This window comes from Calonectris borealis, chromosome 17, assembly GCF_964195595.1.
Source record: "Calonectris borealis chromosome 17, bCalBor7.hap1.2, whole genome shotgun sequence".
Taxonomy (NCBI): Eukaryota; Metazoa; Chordata; class Aves; order Procellariiformes; family Procellariidae; genus Calonectris; species Calonectris borealis.
The window spans coordinates 1,105,383-1,124,789 of record NC_134328.1 but is presented as its reverse complement, the minus strand read 5'-3'; the positions used below and the strand labels follow the sequence as shown (position 1 = coordinate 1,124,789).

The window sequence follows — 19,407 nt, the reverse complement described above, 5'->3', positions numbered from 1 at the left end:
TTTTTAACTACAAAAGTCAGATTTTATGAAGAGTTAAAAGAAAGCTACTATGTAATTTATTTTAATAGCTGAATCGTAAGGCAAAATAAACTAATTAGTATCTTAGTAAATAGGATTTAAAGCAATTAAAAAAACCGGGAGTGTTTTTTGTCAGAGTTAATGTAAGATGCATGTGTGGCTGTTGATGAGAAGGAATGGAAAGAACACTTCACCTCTGTAGAAACCTGATTAAACAGGAGTTAAATCATTGTGCTTCACACGGAATGTGAAACATTTAAAGAAAGGTTTACTTTGACAGCGGCTGCTCTAATCTTCTCTGTGACGATCATGAGCTTCGTTTTCTCCCTGCAGGTCAACAGTATAAATATGACAACAATATAACCAACAGGTCAACAATATAAACCATTTTATAAAACAGCAGCCTGTGGAAGTGAAACATTGAAATTTTTCTCTCTTACACACCTCAGTTACTCTCTAGTATCAGATTTTGCAAAAACCTTAGTACATGTATAACTCTGATACAATTTTGTCACTTGGTGACCTTTGTGGCAGGTCAGGCTCAAATAATTCATGAGTCGGTAGTGTTTCCTTCTGTTGCCTTTTTAAAGGTTTGGTGCTAAAGAAAAAGCTTCAGCATGACCTTAACTTGATTGTTTTATACAGGGAATCTAAGCTTTCAGACAGAGATGTGTGTCCTCAGCTTATTTCAGACAGATAATTCTTAAAGTCTAAAGAAATGTTCTATTACCAAATACAATTTTTTCTTGCTAAAATTCTTCTCTATGTAAAAACTGCAAGACTTGATAATCTTTATTTTTATTTTTTAAGGTTTAATAAGAATGAGCAATGCTGCGGCTGTCATGATGTCCCAGAGTGGAAATGTGCCCTCCTCTATGGTGGCAAGTGGTGCCAGTGCTGAGCTGCAGCCAAGAACACCTCGGCCTTCCTCACAGCCAGGTGGTAAAATTTCGTCACAGTACTGACCTGAGAATGTTCTTGAATTTTTACTCTTCAGCACACAAGCTTGAGTGTGTACTCATAAGAGTACTCCAGAATTGTTCTGGAGTATTTCCCCTGCCCTTTCTGGGAGTTACTCTTTCTGTGGAACCCTCCCTGCCCCCATTAATCTGGTAAAACTTTTCAAATAGTTTGGGTGCCTAATAAGTCACCAGCTTGCTTGGTATTTTGTTCAAATGCGTTGAGCAGCGGCAGTGGTATTTTTGCAGTAGGACTGTTGTGACTGAGCTTTGTATTTAGATAAAGCTAAGAGAAGGATTGGTTGAATGAGGTAGGGAGCAAATGCACCAGACTGAGCACAAGTGCTTTTCGGGAGGGGGAGGCAGCTTAAGGATTGGGGATCTGAGGGGTGTGAATGTTTAGGGTTTATTCTTTACAATTCTGCCGGTGAAAGTTACTTGCATTTTGGGACTACAGAAAAAGAGAGGGGGTTATTACTTGTCCCGCCATAAAATGGTGGCAGTACTTGCCAACTTCTGTAGATCTCTGCAGTATTTATTCTTACAGGCAGCATTTTTCATAAATGTTTTAAATATTCTGTGAATATTAGTTTATGATACTACCTTAATTCCTCGTTATGCGACTTTTTTTAACTGGTAAGGATAATAACCGCAACAGTGGGCTATACATACAAACTGGGGGACGAGAAGCTGGAGAGCAGCCCTGCGGAAAGAGATCTGGGGGTTTGGGTTGACGGCAAGTTGAATATGAGTCAACAGTGGCAGCCAAAAGGGCCGGCCGCGTCCTGGGGTGCATCAAGCACAGCATAGCGAGCCGGTCGAGGGAGGTGATTGTCCCACTCTGCGCTGCAGTGGTGCGGCCCCACCTCGAGCACCGTGGGCAGTTTTGGGCGCCTCGATAGAGGAAGGACATCAGACTACTGGAGTGTGTCCAGAGGAGGGCGACCAAGATGGTGAAAGGTCTCGAGGGCAAGACTTACGAGGAGCAGCTGAGGTCACTTGGCTTGTTCAGCTTGGAGAAGAGAAGGCTGAGGGGGGACCTCATCGCAGTCTGCACCTTCCTCAAGGGGGGCAGCGGAGGGGAGGTGCTGATCTCCTCTCTCTGGTGACCAGCGATAGGACACGAGGAAATGGAATGCAGCTGCGTCAGGGGAAGTTCAGATTGGACATTGGGAAAAGGTTCTTCACTGAGAAGAACAGGCTCCCCAGGGAAGTGGTCACGGCACCAAGCCTGTCAGAGTTCAAGGAGCATCTGGACGATGCTCTTGGTCATATGGTTTAGTTTTAGGTAGTCCTGCGAGGAGCAGGGAGTTGGACTCGATGATCCTTATGGGTCCCTTCCAACTTGAGATACTCTGTGATTCTACGATTCTAAGTGTGTAGAAGGCTTACATTAGTCTGTAGCAACAAGTGCTGTGGAGCGATCATGCTTTACTGTAGAGGTTATAAATTGATAAGACCTGGCTTCTTAGGATTCCCAAACATTTTGAAAGCTTTTAGAGCGTTGCCTGTTCTGTCTGTTGGAGAAATTGGAACACTGGAGCATGGATTTTTATGCAGAATAAGCAAATGCAAGCAAGCAAGCAATTTACCCTTTCTTGTTTTGGGGTGGGTTTTGTCTACAGTAGGTTATTTTTTTTTTTTACTTTTCTTTGCTATTTTAATAGATGCAATGGACCCACTCTTATCTGGGCTAAATATCCAGCAGCAAAATCATCCATCTGGATCTTTAGCTCCCCAGCTCCATTCAATGCAGTCAGTTCCTGTAAACAGGCAGATGAACTCAGCCAACTTTCAGCAGCTACAGCAGCAGACGCAGTTGCAGACACGTCCTCCCCAGCCACATCAGCAGCCACAGCAGGGTATTCGACCTTCATTTACTTCACCAGCACAGGTTCCAGTTCCCCCTGGCTGGAACCAGCTTCCTTCTGGAGCACTTCAGCCTCCTCCAACCCAGGGAGCATTGGGTACATTGACAGTAAACCAGGGTTGGAAAAAGGCCCCGTTGCCTGGACAAATGCAGCAACAACTTCAAGCAAGACCGTCTCTAGCAACAGTACAAACTCCTACTCATCCTCCACCTCCATATCCTTTTGGAAGCCAGCAAGCTTCCCAGGCTCACTCAAACTTTCCCCAAATGAGCAATCCTGGCCAGTTCACTGCTCCTCAAATGAAAAGTCTTCAGGGAGGGCCCTCACGGGTTCCTACGCCACTACAACAACCCCACCTGACCAACAAGTCTCCTGCTTCCTCTCCCTCCTCCTTCCAGCAGGGATCTCCTGCATCATCTCCAACAGTTAACCAGACGCAGCAGCAGATGGGACCAAGGCCTCCCCAGAGTAGCACGCTTCCCCAGGGATTTCAGCAGCCTGTCAGTTCTCCTAGTCGTAATCCTATGGTGCAGCAGGGGAACGTACCCCCCAACTTCATGGTGATGCAGCAGCAAAACCAAGGTCCACAAGGTTTACACCCGGGTTTAGGAGGTAAGAAGTGCTGAGACCTTCTTTTATTTTAAAAAGAAAAGAAACATAAAACGGCTAGAACTAATGTTGCTGTAGTAAGGGTAGACTCTGGGCCACTGCAGAAAGAAATTGCTGATTGCAGTTGCTGGTTATGCCTGCCAGTCGTCCTCTTGACAGTTCTTCTGTTGCCTTTAAGCAAGTTCAGGATATTCAGAGATGGTACGGGTTTTTTGTTTTGGTTTGGGGTTGTTCTTTTGGGGCGGGGGGGTGGTTTTGGAGAAAGAGAGAGAGCGTAATAAGAACAAACGAACATTTTCTTTCTCTCTTCAGCTTCCTCTGTCACCGTTTACATTTTCTACTGCAGAAGTGAGGCATTATTTTGCATCTTCCTTTCTAAGTTGTGGATGTCTCTTCTTGACCCTGTCTTTATTTGTCATCAGTTTCTTCCCGTATAAAAGAGGAAAGACCTATTATTGCCATGCTGTTGTACTCCCTATTCTAAAATTAAGAGGTCAAGGGATGTTTTAACTTTCTCTTCAGCTGTGTTGTCTTTAGTTTTCTCCTTGGACCTCCACACTCACATCTTTTACTTACTACTCCTAGAATTCTTCTCTAACAGTGAAGGAATTTCATTTGTCAATCCCAAGATCTCTTTTGTGTCCTTGGTGTTTTTTTCCCCTTGAGCCTTTTGTAGTTCTGTGCCAGACTTGTAGCACTTCTCTCTGCTCACTCATTTGTTCATCTTTCTCTTGAACGGCTGCTCTCAGATACCCATACACAAACTCTTGCTTAAGCCTTTGAAATATTTTCTTTCTGTACTTAAAAAATATGCCCCGTACACTTTGTCCACCTATGCACATATATATATATATTCTAGTCTCTTGCATTCTCACATTGTATGTCTGAAATCTGTCCAAAAAGCTGTAAGGAATACCCGTTTCTTGGTCTGCTGATCTGGAACAAGCTTCTTGTTTTCACTGTTTGTACCGTGGGTCTCATTTGAATTCAGATGAATTTGATTCAGATGATTTGTCTCAGTTTCAAGGTTCTCCTTTTCCAGACTGTTCTTAGGATCTGCCAGTGCCCTATGCTTGGTATATCTTATCTTGTCTCCATCTGGAAGCATTATTGATTATAGTCACATTTCCCTACAGTTTTGCCTCACCAGCCGTATGTCCCCATCAGGAATCATTTCCTCTAGGTAGCATAGCCATGACCTCTAGGTAGTATATCCTCTGTATTCTCCTTCCTTTCTAAGTAAACCTACTACAAACAAAACCCTATTTTTTTTGAGTGAAAAATGACACGCCAAGTAAACTATCAAAATATGTTATTTGGACTCACTGTAGACCTTATTGCTAAAATCAGTAATCCTGCTGTGAGCTGTATCTTCAGCTGATTTAAAAAGACAGGGGTCTGTTGGTTTCAGCAAAGCTGTGTTGCTTCCAATTGCTGAGATTTTTGCCTGGCTTCTGCGCATGCTCACTCCTTGCTGCAATTCATATGTTAATTAAGTTGTAATTATGGATCTTTCCATTTTTAAGCCATCTTGCATTATGTTAACTCAGATGTAATTACAGATTTTTCAATTTTTAAGCCATCTTGCATTTAAAGGTATGGTGTAAATGAATACATTCAAATGCTTTCCATTTCACCTAGTTAATTTAGCAAATCAGAACCTATATTAGATTTGGAATAGGCCAAGTTAACACTTCTTTTTTCTCAGTTCAAGCATTCCGACATGCAAAACTTTCCTAAAAGCTTAGCAGAACTAAAACTAGAGTCCAGTGATGTGACGTTTCAAGAAGTGTATGTTCCATATTTGCAAATGTGTCTTACTGTTTGACCCGTAAACTTGCTTATCTTGAAATATTAATTACAAACCTAAGACTAGATTAATTAACACAAGCAATACAGTTAAGCGTGCAAGCTGTATCTGTAGAAGGAACCAAAGTCAAATTCTGGCTGTGTATCATGGGTCAGAAAAATAAGGGAGGGCACGGTTGCTTCTAGGTCTGTGGCATCGTCTATTTGACAGTGAGTTAAAAAGAAGTGGGTTCTGTTAAATCCGTTTATACTGCTGCCCACGTTGATAAATAGAGGGAAGGTTTTGCTCTCTGTCCCAGGGCAGCAGTGATTTTTTTGATATGTCAAAGCGTGGGCGTTGTGCCTGATAGGGCCTGATAGAATTACTTGCTCTTGCAGTAGGCATAGCAGGGTGACTTGAAAGAGCAGCCGTTCTGGACTCTGGACATGCTGTCTCATGAGGTTACCCAGCCCGCTCTGGATTGAGAAGTTATTCTGAGTGCGCGTACACACAGCAGCAGTGCAAAGGGGTGCTAAGGAGTGTGTACCTGGTGTGTTACGGTGAGAGGAGCACATCACAGTAACAAAAATGCAAGTTATTTGTATTTCCTTACATGGAGTAAGTTAAGGGCCTGATTGGAGTTGGGATGCAGTAGAGAAGAAAACAGCAAACTATATTACTTTAATTTCTAGTTTCTAAAAAGTCAAACATGGACTTTACGCCTTCTCTGTGGGGTAAGTTTTGTACTTAAATTACAGTTTGAACTGAGTCATAGTAGCTTGTTAGGCAGAATTATTGCACAGATAAGAACTGTAAATGTCCTCAGCGGGTTTCATTTATTGGTAAAAAACACTTTCTGCCTAAACGTGTAACGTGACAGTACAGACTCAAAGGTGTTCTTCCTATCATACTCCAATTATAATTTTTCTCTTTTTTTTCCTTCCTGTTTTCCATACTTACTAATAAGAAAATTCTTGTGTTCAGGAATGCCCAAGCGCCTCCCCCCGGGGTTCCCTGCAGGCCAGGCTAACCAGAACTTCTTGCAAGGTCAGGTGCCTTCCACAGCTCCAGGAACACCGGTGAACAGTGGAGCGCCGCAGCTGCAAACTAGCCAAAACGTGCAGCACACAGGTCTGTTTGGAATGTGGTGTTCCTCAGTTTTTTCTTTTTTGTAGAAAATTACACGTTTACTTGTGTAACACGGGTACCAAAACATTAAACTCTTGTCACTAATAGGGAGTTAGCTAGCTGGGGCTGCAAGGGCATTCTGTGCGTATTGCTAAATGAGGAAAAGAAAAGCAGGAGGCTGCTCGTGTTTTTCAAACAACCCAGCTATTACTGATCAGGACTGTGGTACTAGGATCCAGAAGTATCTGTTAAGAAATTGAATGGAAGTAGCACTGAAATTTGGAGGCTGGGGGTAATAAAGATTCAACACAAAAGGAACTGCTTGTCCAGAAAAGAAAAAAAAGAGTGTTATTATCTTAGAAGCAGAACATCAAAATAATCTTGTTCTGCTTTGAAAAGGTGATTAGTTCCTTTGAAAGCTTTGGAAGTCTACTTACAGTCAGTCCTATAAAAATTAAATCTTTAGTTCACAAGTGTCTCCACTAATAATCTCCACTAATTTGATTATTAGTCTTTTGTCTGGATTATGGATACCCTGGTAATGTCATTTCATCAGTACTCCATGTGTATTTATTTTTTAACCCATTATAAAATAACCTCAAGGTTTGAAGCTTATTTTGGTTAGGAATTATTCTGTTGAGTTAGGTGATATTATGGAAGATTTTCAACTGATTGACAGATAACAACTAAAATTAAATTTCTGCTATGTCTTCTGCAGTGGGGTACACGGAAAGTACCAGTCTAAGGGTTTATTTTGAGAAGTATGATATTTTGTTTCGACAACTAACATGTGTCTGTAGCATCAAACACTGCATCCCAGGACTGCAAATATGTCAGATATTCCAGTTCATTGGAAAAGAGAGGAAAAGAATTTTGGAGTACTTACTCAACGTCAAAAGTTGTGAAAACTCTTATACCACTCCAATCAGTCTCTTACTGGCTATTTTTATTTTTGTTAAGGTGGCCAAGGATCTGGACCTCCTCAAAATCAGATGCAAGCACCACATGGCCCACCAAATATGATGCAGACCAATCTAATGGGGCTTCATGGAAATATGAACAACCAGCAGGCTGGTGCTAGTGGGGTGCCACAAGTTAACATGGGTAACGTACAGGGTCAGTCTCAGCAAGGACCACAGTCTCAGCTTATGGGAATGCATCAGCAAATTGTATCCTCTCAAGGACAGATGGTAAACATTCAGGCTCAGGGATCGCTGAATCCTCAAAACCAGATGATACTTTCTCGAACTCAGCTCATGCCACAAGGCCAAATGATGGTGACACCACAAAACCAAAATCTTGGTCCTTCTCCCCAAAGGATGACCCCACCCAAACAGATGATTCCCCAGCAGGGACAACAGATGATGAGTACACACAATCAGATGATGGGACCTCAAGGCCAGGTCTTGTTACAGCAAAACTCGATGATGGAGCAGATGATGACCACTCAGATGCAAGGAAATAAACAGCCTTTTAATACTCAAAACCAGTCCAATGTTATGACGGGGCCAGCTCAACTGATGAGAGGACCAACCCCAAACATGCAAGGAAACATGGTGCAATTCACTGGGCAGATGATGGCACAGCAAGGCCCTGTGAATGGTAATCCTTCTCAGGTTATGGGAATTCAAGGGCAAGTTTTAAGACCCACTGGACCTGGTCCTCACATATCTCAGCAACTTGGGGATACTACTACAACAAATAATGATGTGAACTTGACACAGATGTTACCTGATGTTCCTGTGCAGCAGCCAAACATGGTGCCTTCTCATATGCAAGCAATGCAAGGAAACAACAATGCTTCAGGGAGTCATTTCTCTGGCCATGGGCTGCCTTTCAATACGGGGTTTAGTGGAACAGCAAATGGGAATCAGATTTCCTGTGGGCAGAATCCTGTTTTTCCTGTAAATAAAGATGTTACGCTCACGAGTCCGCTCTTGGTTAACCTTCTACAAAGCGATATATCAGCAGGACACTTTGGTGTGAACAACAAACAAAATAATCAGAATGCCAACAAGCCAAAGAAGAAGAAGCCTCCAAGGAAGAAGAAAAATAATCAACAACTAGAACAAACAACGTAGGTTTAATATTACATTGTTTTTGTAAGGGGCATGGGGAAGCTCCACAGGCAACTTGTTGATATTTTTTCAGCAAGTATGGGGTGAGAAAGGACCTATATTATTTTATATTCTAGTAATTTCTCTCAAGAGGTAAATGATAACTTACTGGCAAGTCTGCCACTGTAAATTTCCTTCAAGATTAAAAAAAGCCCATGCAAACATCCCAGCTTGGTTATAAACCCAACTATAACAGCACCATTCCTTACATTTACTGGGTAAAGGAAGTGTAGAATGTGGCACATGATGCCACAGCCCTTGGAAGAGGAGGCTGCCTTTTTTAAGCAGTCTGACAGCCACAATCAAAGGTTGGGAAGTACTTTCAGAAGAATTAGAACATATAACATATAACATGTGCAGCAGAGAATTTTGGGGGGTGGTTTCCTGAATTATATGTGTATCTTGACATGTTTCTGCCTGGAATTGAGCTGGACTTCTCCCGTAGTTGAAGCTGCAACTAGAATTTAGAGGGAGGAGTCTGGTACTTTCTGGGTATGAGGATAACAAGCCCAAGCAGTGCTGGTCTTCCTGGCCTAGGAGAGATTAGGAAGGGAAAAAACCCACAAGTCTTGAGAGGGAAGAGGCAAATGGATAATATTAGAGATAATGAATGAATATATCTGTTTAGTGGAAATATGAGATTGCTGAATCTCTTCATTCCTCTTTGGCCAGCATATTCTTCATTGGCCAGGTGTCCTGTAACCTTTTGCTGTTGGTAGTCTACTAATACCAGCACAGAGTGGTGGACTACTGCTGCTGTACCATTACTCAGCTAAAATGGTAAAGGCAGGTATGCTATATCTAATTATTCTAATGGTGCAGATGAGCCACAGGGGCATTGACAGGAAACCACCTGATGGAACTTCTGGGGATTGTTTCCAGTTCGCTTTAGAAAAAAATGGAAAAACTTTGCACAGAAAATTGTATCTAGGAATATCCAAATTTCAAAGCTAAATTCTTAAACAAACAAAAAGGTAGCAATGGCACATTAAGCTACCAGTGTGGCTCTGCTTCCACCAGTCCCACTCCTTTGAATAATCATTGTAAGTCTTTAACCTGAAGTTTATGCTACCTTTTCCAGAGACAGATGTCCAGTTCAGTGCAAAGAGTGGATGGCATCCAAGTGCTAAGCGACTTGTTCAATGTATTTTTTCCCTTGGTTATTCAGCCGTAGCCCCAACCTGCATTTTCTGCACAATGTCAAGATTCCTTTGTGAAGATGGAATTAATTTTCTCATGGACATTTTCATTCTGGACTGAAACGACTCGCATCATCTATAGCAAGTGTTCTTTTGTGACAATCATTAATTGGCTTAACTAGTACTGAAATAAAATGCAGGAGCTGTTAGGTGCATTTTACAGGTGCAGAAATGCTGAATAGCGAAGGTAAAGCAAAGCATGCTAATTTAATAGGTCTTGAACAATGTCTTTCAAATACGTGCTATATAATTATATATGGTCATGGTGTGGCCTATCAGCTCAACACTGCTGCAAAACAGGCCATGTGATTTCAGATTAAATCTGAAGGAGTACAGAGTCTTTGGCCAGCTGTGAAAACCTGGTTAAAGTAACTCAGTTGGAACCAAGTGGCCAACATGAGGGTAGACTGCAACTTCAGGGTGACTTGGGAACCGTAACTGAGATACCACTGGTCTCTTGCAGTTCCTAACTCGTTATGCCTCGTCAGCTTCTGAAATGCATAGAACAGGGCTCCTTCGTGCCCAGGTGGGCGGTCGCGGGCAGCCACGATCCGTCCTGCTGCAGTGCTGCCGCCAGGAGTGGGGCAGGCCTGCAGGGAAGGCCATAGGCAACGGTGTGCCGAGCTTTCTAGCTTTGATAGTCTTTGGCTACTGGAAGGGAGGTATATGAGGGCACGTAGGTGTCTGCATTTTGCCATTCCAGAAATTTGAAGTGCAAGTAATTTGGCAAGAGTGGGCTGTAACAGCATACTGCACAAGGTAGTGTCATGTGGTCTAGTTTTAAAGAATAGTGGTAGCATAATGGTAGAACGTGCATCTTCCTGCGTTTTATACGTCAGATCCTGCAGAGAGTCTCAAATAAATAGCAAGCAGGTATTTTCCTGTTTGTTGTTCACCTGACGTTCAAAGCTATCCAGATGTCTTTCGAACAATAACAACATCTTATTTTTCTTTGTATCAAGAACATTCGTGTTGCATAGCAGCTACCCCACAGCAATTTGTATAGGACCGGTAGACACTGCTGACAATTTGCAGCAAAGTGAAATAGCAAACCTTGTGTCACTATTAGTCATCTGCATCTTTCATGGAAAGTTGTGGGGGGGTTTTTTGCCCCAAATGAAAGACAAAAATGGCCTTGTGTTTCTAGGTAGGAAAGATCTGGTGCTATGTGTAAAAAAATAAAATGCTTCAATTCTAAATAGATTCCAGTAAAATAATAGTGACCACTACTGTAGCAAGCTGTCTTGCCATGGAAATGACAAAGGATTCAGAGGGAGCAGATGAGTTGGCACTCTCTTCTGAAAAGAAAATCCGTTAATCGTTAAAGAAAAGCCTTGTTAGGCTTTTGTTTTCATTGGTCTTACTGATGATCACCCACCTTCATTGTGGCCTGGGAGTATCAATAAACAGATATATAAAGCTCTCCTCTGAGCTTACAAAGCCCCACAAGACTATTTGCTTGTTAAAAAGTTTTCACAATGAAAGAAGCCTAAATTACAGCTTTTCTATTGAGCTATGACAACTCAAAAGAATTCCTAGCTCTTAAATAAGGCTTTTAATCAGATTTGGGTGTACTTAAAGGAAATACCACCTTGTACTTATTCTATCACTTAAATTTTCAGTGAACGTTCTGTTGGCATTGCTACCTGCAGAATGCTGTTTTGGCACCTGATATGGATTAGCATTATGTTTCTTAATGGGCTATACATTAATGACTTTATCCTTGCAGGAGCATTAAGAAGGGAACTATCCTTATAAATGTTTTTGAGATTATTCTCCGGAAAAGGAGGGCGACTGCAATGAAAGCTGGCTGTAATTCCTGCCTCATTCGCTCTCGGCTTCCCTAGTATCATTAGGCAAGCTCAGCATTTTCCTGTCTTGGAATTGCTGATTCTTTAAAATCTGATTTGGTTCACTTTCTTTTGCGTCAGACGCAAATAGGATGCTTTTCATCTTGGCTTCTTCTCTGTCATTCTTCCTCAGAAATTTTAGAGTTCAGAGCAGCAAACCTTGTGTGGAAATGCAGCTAATTTGATAAACACACTAAAAATGATTCTGTTTTTTTTCTTAGAAATAATTTCTGAGATGTAATAATATAGTAACAGAAGTACCGTTAGTAATACGGTTTGTAGACTGAGCCATATTGGAATGTAAATAGGATAAGTGAGCTATTGAAAGAGTTTATTCAGCTGAGTCTAAAATAGTTTTAAGGGTTTGCTTAATTGAACAGCTCAGCGTTGGAATGACAACCAAGACATTTTGGAAAAGTAGGTTGTTTAAAAGTGACTGTGTCTGTTTTCTGAACCTGAAGACTGTAGGTAATGGGATGTAAACTGAGGAAAAAGGTGCTAGACGAAATATGATTGTAGATAAAACGTATTAGTTAATTCTATTAAATACATGCACAAACAAACAGTTGTTTAATGTTCCCCTCTGCGCAGACCGTAAGTATCTTGTGTACTGGTAGAACAGAAATAATACACTTGGTAAACTCACTGCTGCCATTCAGATTTGCAGCATCCAGTGTGAAGTGTGATGTGCAGCGGTGATGTGCAGGTGGTGAACAGCACTGCAGGACAAAGAAGTTTTTCTCAACCACATTCAGGGAGCTTTTAACCGTAGGTCTGGAGGGACAGTCCCCCTGTGTACCTGGGAAGTGAAACTCATTTAGCATCAGAGGACGAGTGCCTTTCTGTAAAAGCAAAAGTTGTTGCAGAGCCTTGTAGTGTGTCGGCAGGGCTGGTTGTGCTTGCATCTGTACTGTAATTTTATTTTTGCACACCTTATTTCGACATCTGCAGTCCTTTTGTTTTTTGGGTTGCGGTTTTTTTTGTCTTCTGGAGTTCTCTCTCCACTCTAACGAGGGATTTTGTATCTGAAGGTTGTGCTTGAGAATGCAGCTGGTGGAGCAAAGGGTTCACGTATGACAATCCATACTCTACCTAATGGGCAGCTGTTTTTTTATTTTTTACATCCAGAACAATAGGAAAGAAGAACAAATGTGGAATATTTGTCCTTCTCACACAAACTTCTCATCTTGCTTGTTATTCATATTCAGAATTTGGGGTTTTTTGACAAGTGGTGGTTGCTAAATACGCCCAGTGAATTTCAGCTACATTCAAAATTCAAGTTATGTTTAAATTTTCCAGCAATTACAGTAGCAGTCTTTCCCACAATAACTGCTCTTCTTTGCTAGCAAACAAAACTCGTGTCTGTTTTGCAAGGTTTGTACAGCTTGCCTGATTATACCCATCTGGCAGGAGGTGTTTTCTAAGAATCGATTTTGCACCACAATTGTTTTCTAGGTTAAACCTGTTTGTGTAGTTAAACCTGTTTGTGCAGTGATGCTCTGCATCGGCTTTTTATCTAATCTTTAACTGTAGCATTTTTAATCTCCCACCATTATAAAGAGATCATAAATGGCAAAATTACAAATTTAAGATTGTATTCACAATTTTAGGCAGTTATTCTAGTTCACGTTTGCTGGCACATACATCAAAGGCTGTAGCTCCTCTGGGTGATTTTGCTGCCAGAATTTTTGTTCATTTGTGGCTGCTAATATAATGCTTCTGGGGCATGTGTATGCGTTTTGCCAGTTTTCATCAGATTTATTGGTGGACGCATGTAAGCCTACAACAATTGCATCACAAAAATTGGTGATGTGCTGGGTTAGACAAAAGGTTTAACTCCAAATACTTTCCTTGGCAATACTTGCCCGTTCAGCAGCAGTGCTTGGAACGGTTCTGTGTTTGCCCCATTTCAGTGGGCTTATTTTGATGTCTTTAATTTTAACTCAGAGCTTTTATTACATAGATCTCCCTACAGCCTTCACACGTTCATGAAGCCGATAAGCAGTTAAGGTCTTTTACTCTTCATCTCTCTTTATCTTACGTCCTCTGACCATATATATTGATAGCTATAGAAACTTGTTTTTTTTCTAAGTCTGCAAAAACTGTCTTGATTCAGTGGAAGTATTGGGCATTGAATCTGAATCATTTTAAATTGTCCTAGAGAGTCTCCTGGAGCATCAAGTACCCCTGGAGAAGGACCTGGGGGTACTGGTGGATGAAAAGCTGGACGTGACCCGGCAATGTGCGCTCGCAGCCCAGAAGCCAACCGTATCTTGGGTGGCATCACAGGCAGCGTGGCCGGCAGGTCGAGGGAGGGGATTCTGCCCCTCTGCTCCGCTCTGGTGAGACCCCACCTGGAGCACTGCGTCCAGCTCTGGGGTCGCCAGCGCAAGACAGACATGGACCTGTTGGAGCGGGTCCAGAGGAGGCCATGAAGATGATCAGAGGGATGGAACACCTCTCCTATGGAGACAGGCTGAGAGTCGGGGTTGTTCAGCCTGGAGAAGAGAAGGCTCCGAGGAGACCTTATAGCAGCCTTCCAGTACCTGAAGGGGCCCTACAAGAAAGCCGGAGAGGGACTTTTTACAAGGGCATGTAGGGATAGGACAAGGGGTCATGGCTTTAAACTGAAAGAGGGTAGATTGAGATCAGATATAAGGAAGCAATTCTTCACTATGAGGGTGGTGAGGCACTGGAACAGGTTGCCCAGAGAAGTTGTGGGTGCCCCACTCCTGGAAGTGTTCAAGGCCAGGTTGGACGGGGCTTTGAGCAACCTGGTCTGGTGGAAGGTGCCCCTGCCTGTGGCAAGGGGTTTGGAACTAGATGATCTTTAAGGCCCCTTCCAACCCCAACCGTTCTATGATCACTTACAGGGCCTCAGTTTCCCACAAAGGTCTGTACTTTGGCGGGTGACTTGCAATGTCTGATACGCCAGTGCATTTTTGCTGTGATGTTAACAGAGGTCTCTGATACCCTGACCTAGTCACTTCTGGGTACAATACTGGAAGAAATGGTGCTACCATTAAAATAAATTTCAATGCATCTACCCATGACACTTACTTATCTATACAGATGTCACAGCAGTATTAGAGGGAAGCCTATTTAGCTTAAATATATATATCTATATCAATTGGAATATCCATTGGGATTCTCTTACTTATAAAACTCAGATCCAAGCTAGAAATAAAGGAAAGAAATGTTTAAGATCAACAAGAGCACCAGGCAACTTGTTTCCTTTTTGGTAGTATTTAAGGCACAGGAGTGACTGTTGGCAGACCTGGGCTCTGTGTTCAAGTTTGTCACGTTATACCAGAGGCAGTGGTGCATTTTAGTCAGTGAGCTGCAGTCTGTGAAAAGTGCTAGGAATTAATTACTTGTGTACTTAGTTATGGAAGCAGAAGTCAAACACTGATGTGAGGGCTGGATCTTAATTGCAATTATTTTTCTTCCAGTTCTTCAGAACCACGTCCAGCTGGCCTGGAGGAGAGTGATCAGTCATCGACGTCTGGAGAGCAAGGAATGAATTTAGATAATTCAGGCCCTAAAATTTCAGAGTTTGCAAGTAGGCCACCAGGTAGTAGGATTTTTCTGTGGATTATCTGAACGTAATAACTATAGGAGAGCTTTTAACTGATCTTTGTGACAGTTCTATGTTATTTGTGTTGTCATACATTCAAGTCTAAAGCTTTTTTCCTTCCTAGTAACTAATTGGTACCATAGTTTAAGCGTTTGAATTGGCTTAGAATGAAGAGGTGGCCAGATTCTCATGTATCATCCTGCAGGTATCATATTGAATACTGTGGAGTTACTCAGCAATAACATAATTGATAAAAATGTCTGTATTTCTAGCTGTATCACAGACTGATGCCTTAAAAATTTAACATTAACCAATAGCTAATTTTTCAGAATTAAGAAATAGAGGTTGCAGTTGGAATTGCTCTTTGCACATAGGGAGGATTAAATCCACAGTCCGCAGAGGAATTTGTATTATAAGCCACACGGGTGGTTCTTAGCACCATTTTTGGCCAAGTAATACATGGCAGATTTTACTTTGTACACTAGAAGATGTCACGTCTGTAGCAGGTATGCTAGTCCATGTCCCACAGGGTCTGTCAAACTCTTAAGTTTGTTTTGATTAGTATTTATTAGTGAAAGTACAACTCTGCATTTGTAAGGGAAAGCAAGCCCATGGACAGTTGCAGAGACTTTTCAGATGGCATGAATCTGGAGTAATAGCTAGTAGCTGATATGATATGCTAAGAGATCTTCAGTTCAATGTCATGCAAGTCATTCATACATTAAGTAAAAATATTTTTAAGAGTTAAGTAAAAATCTTTGTCTTTATTTGTAAAGCCTGTTTCATTAATGTGGCTCTCGCATAAGATAAACAGGCTCCTGGCTATACTTTCTGTCTGATCCTGTTCGTTACAGAAATTCTGCTTTCTCTGATCTTTGTTTGGTTTTAATGAATGTATCATCTTGTTGTCTTAGGTTATCCATCTCAGCCAGTGGAACAAAGACCACTTCAGCAGATGCCACCTCAACTCATGCCACATACACAGCAGCCCCAGCAGCAGCAGCAGCAGCAGCCACAGCCACCACCACAGCAAGCCCAGGCACCACCACAAACACCGCAGCAGCAGCAGCAGCAGATGATGATGATGCTTATGATGCAGCAGGATCCCAAATCAGTCAGGCTTCCTGTACCCCAAGGAGTTCACCCCCCTAGAGGGCCTCTGAATCCAGATGCTCAACGAATGCCGATGCAGCAGAGTGGTAACATGCCAGTAATGGTTAACCTCCAAGGTCCTGCATCAGTGCCTCCATCTCCTGATAAACAAAGAATTTCCTTGCCAGGCAATCCTCCTCTGGGAAATAATGCAAGAAAAATGGTTTATCAAGATAATGTACAGAATCCTTCCAGCTCCCCCCTCGGAGAGGTTTCATCAGTATCCTCCCTTCCAGAAGGAGGTGCATCTGAAGGCCCCCCAGCATCAGGAGCTCAGAATAATTTGACGTCTCATTTAGTAGTTTCACAGAACCAATTAATGATGACAGGACCCAAACCTGGACCATCCCCACTTTCAACTGCCCAAGGTGCAAGTCCCCAGCAGCAGTCTAATTCTCTGCCTAGTGCTCTTACACACCATTTTCCAAATGTTGCCACCCCATCACAAACTTCAAGGCCTAAAACCCCAAATAGAGCAAGCCCAAGGCCATACTATCCTCAGACTCCTAATAATCGTCCACCTAGCACAGAACCGTCAGAAATTAGCTTGTCTCCAGAAAGACTCAATGCTTCTATAGCTGGTCTGTTCCCTCCCCAAATTAATATTCCTTTACCTCCCAGGCCTAATCTCAACAGAGGATTTGATCAGCAGGGTCTTAATCCCACTACTTTGAAGGCCATTGGACAAGCCCCATCAAATCTCACAATTAACAATCAGTCTAGTTTTGCTGCTCCGCAGTCACACAAATTGGAAGGCGTGGTCATTAATTCAGGAAAACAAACCAACACTGGAGGAACAAAGAGAGCAAGTCCAAGCAATAGTCGAAGGTCCAGTCCTGGGTCCAGTAGGAAAACGACACCAAGCCCTGGCAGACAGAATTCAAAAGCAGCTAAATTATCATTGACAACTCAGCAGAATCCCTCTCTCTTGCAGAACATGGAATTACAAAGAAATATGATGGCTGGTCCCTCTTCTTTGCCAACACCTGTGACTACAAGTTTTCAAAATAATAATGTGCTAAGTAATCAGAACCCTGCAATTTCTGTTCCTGCTATGACTGGCATTCCCGAAGACAATAAAGAGAGCCTTAGTGTGCCTCAAGATAACGAGTGTCAAAGTGCACAAGGTGTCCAAGGTAACAAAGACCAGCCCGGTATTGAACTAAAAGGTATCCCTACTCCAGAAATGAAAATGTTAGTTCCAGAAGAACAGTCAAAAAAAGACGGGCAAGCCTTAGACACCAGTAAGCTTCCAGTCTTGGAGGAAAGTAAAACCGTGGTATCTCCAGCTATGAGGGAGGCACCAACTTCTTTAAGTCAACTTCTTGATAATTCTGGAGCTCCTAACGTAACCATTAAGCCCCCTGGGCTGACTGGTCTTGAAATGGCACCGATAGTCACCGCTAGTGAGGAGCTAAAGAAGATGGCTGTCATTCCTCCACTGCAAGATTCATCCTCGAGCAAAGAGCCATCTAATTCACTTAGCTTGCCTCAAAATAATGAGCCCTGTTCAAATCCAGGGCACCAGGAACTGGGAGAAATAAACTCAAACGCTGCACAGAGTGTTCCTCCAGTAATGCAAAGGCCTGTCAGCTCTTCTTCTATTTCAGGTCCTTTACCCCCCAACCAGATAACAGTTTTTGTAACTTCAAACCCTATTACATCTTCTGCTAATACATCGGCACCATTGCCATCTCACTTGCAACCTGCGTTAGTGTCGACTGTTGTCACAATGCCCAATGTGGGGAACAAAGTTATGGTTTCTGAGGGACAGTCAGCAGTTCAGTCTAACGCCCGGCCACAGTTTATTACACCTGTTTTTATAAACTCATCGTCAATAATTCAGGTCATGAAGGGCTCCCAATCAAGTACGATTCCAGCAGCCCCAATGACTTCTAACTCTAGTCTAATGCCTCAGTCGGTCGCAGTCGTTGGTCCTCTGCATATACCGCAGAATATAAAGTTCTCCTCTGGGCCCACTCCTCCCAGCACGTCGTCCAGTAGTCCCGTCTCTAGTATTCCCACCAGCAGGCCATTGGTTCTTAATCCCTTGGCACCTCCTGTTCAGCTGCCTTCCCCCGCTACAACTCCTTCCAGTGTTCCTTCACATCTTCCTGCTCAGCAAGTCAAAGACTTCAGCCCAGAGGAGGCTTCTTCTCAAAGCGGTGGGTCGAGTGACCAGTGCTCTGTTACAGCAGCGCAGTCTGGACCTGTTGTTTCACCTCTTCTTACGAGTAGTCCGGGGTCTGGGAACAGACGCAGTCCTGTTTCATCGAGTAAGGGAAAGGGAAAAGTAGACAAGATTGGCCAACTCTTGCTGACGAAAGCATGCAAGAAAGTCACTGGCTCCCTTGAGAAAGGAGAAGAGCAGTATGCTTTGGATGGAGAAGCAGAAGGTCAGGGACTAGAAACGTCGGTCCCAAGTAGTTTGGGAACAGAGCAATCGCCAGCAGAACTAGATAATAAAACTGTGACCCCTCCAGCACCCAGTCTTATAAAACAGAGCACTTCTGGGCCTGGCAGTTCGAGCGTCAGCGCTGCGGCTGCTGCTCCTGCCTCCGCGTCTCCAAGCCTGTCAACAAGCACTCCTCCTACGAGCGCGCTGCCGGCGGTGTCCGCTCCCGCCGTCCCAGACCTCGCACCTGCAGCGCCAAGCACTAATGGTAGTAACCACGGCGGTTTACCAGCTGAGCAAACTGGGGTTGGTGTGGTGGAGGAAAAAGCCGGAGCACATCAGGAGCTGCTACAAAGTGCAGGTAAGTCCGGTGCTACCCTGCGTGAATGGAAGAGATGAGATCGCGTTCGTAAACTTCCTAGGTGCTTTTTTCCATGAACATAATAAAACTTAGACACTGTAGCCAAGGCTGACAACTGCTTTTTTGTTTCTAATATCCGAGTGATACACAGGCTTGTATTCAAGCTAAGATTCACGTTTCAGATGTTTCATTTCAAGTTTCCATTTACTGCATAAAAGGGGTATTTGTCATGAACATATGATGCAATAACAGAGGAGTGACTTCATGTAACTGCTAGAAATGGGGAGAAAAAGCGGATGTGTCAGTAATGACAAAAGTAATACTTAAAGTGCCTTTTGTACAGGTAGATATACTGGTATTCTGGTTCAGTCTTGCCAGAGAC

The 19,407-nt window shown here is 42.9% G+C and overlaps 1 protein-coding gene across 5 annotated transcripts in view; it reads left to right on the top strand.

The window, feature by feature from the left end:
* The window catches only part of NCOA6 (nuclear receptor coactivator 6), a 47,306-nt gene that overhangs the window by 17,988 nt on the left and 9,911 nt on the right, over nucleotides 1–19,407 (top strand). For all 5 annotated transcript variants that reach the window (XM_075166218.1, XM_075166217.1, XM_075166219.1 and 2 more), the window contains 6 exons: nucleotides 829–957; nucleotides 2,645–3,460; nucleotides 6,231–6,377; nucleotides 7,335–8,451; nucleotides 14,993–15,114; nucleotides 16,032–19,025. In XM_075166218.1, coding sequence (XP_075022319.1) covers nucleotides 829–957; nucleotides 2,645–3,460; nucleotides 6,231–6,377; nucleotides 7,335–8,451; nucleotides 14,993–15,114; nucleotides 16,032–19,025 — 5,325 coding nt within the window. The remainder of the gene's footprint in view (nucleotides 1–828; nucleotides 958–2,644; nucleotides 3,461–6,230; nucleotides 6,378–7,334; nucleotides 8,452–14,992; nucleotides 15,115–16,031; nucleotides 19,026–19,407) is intronic.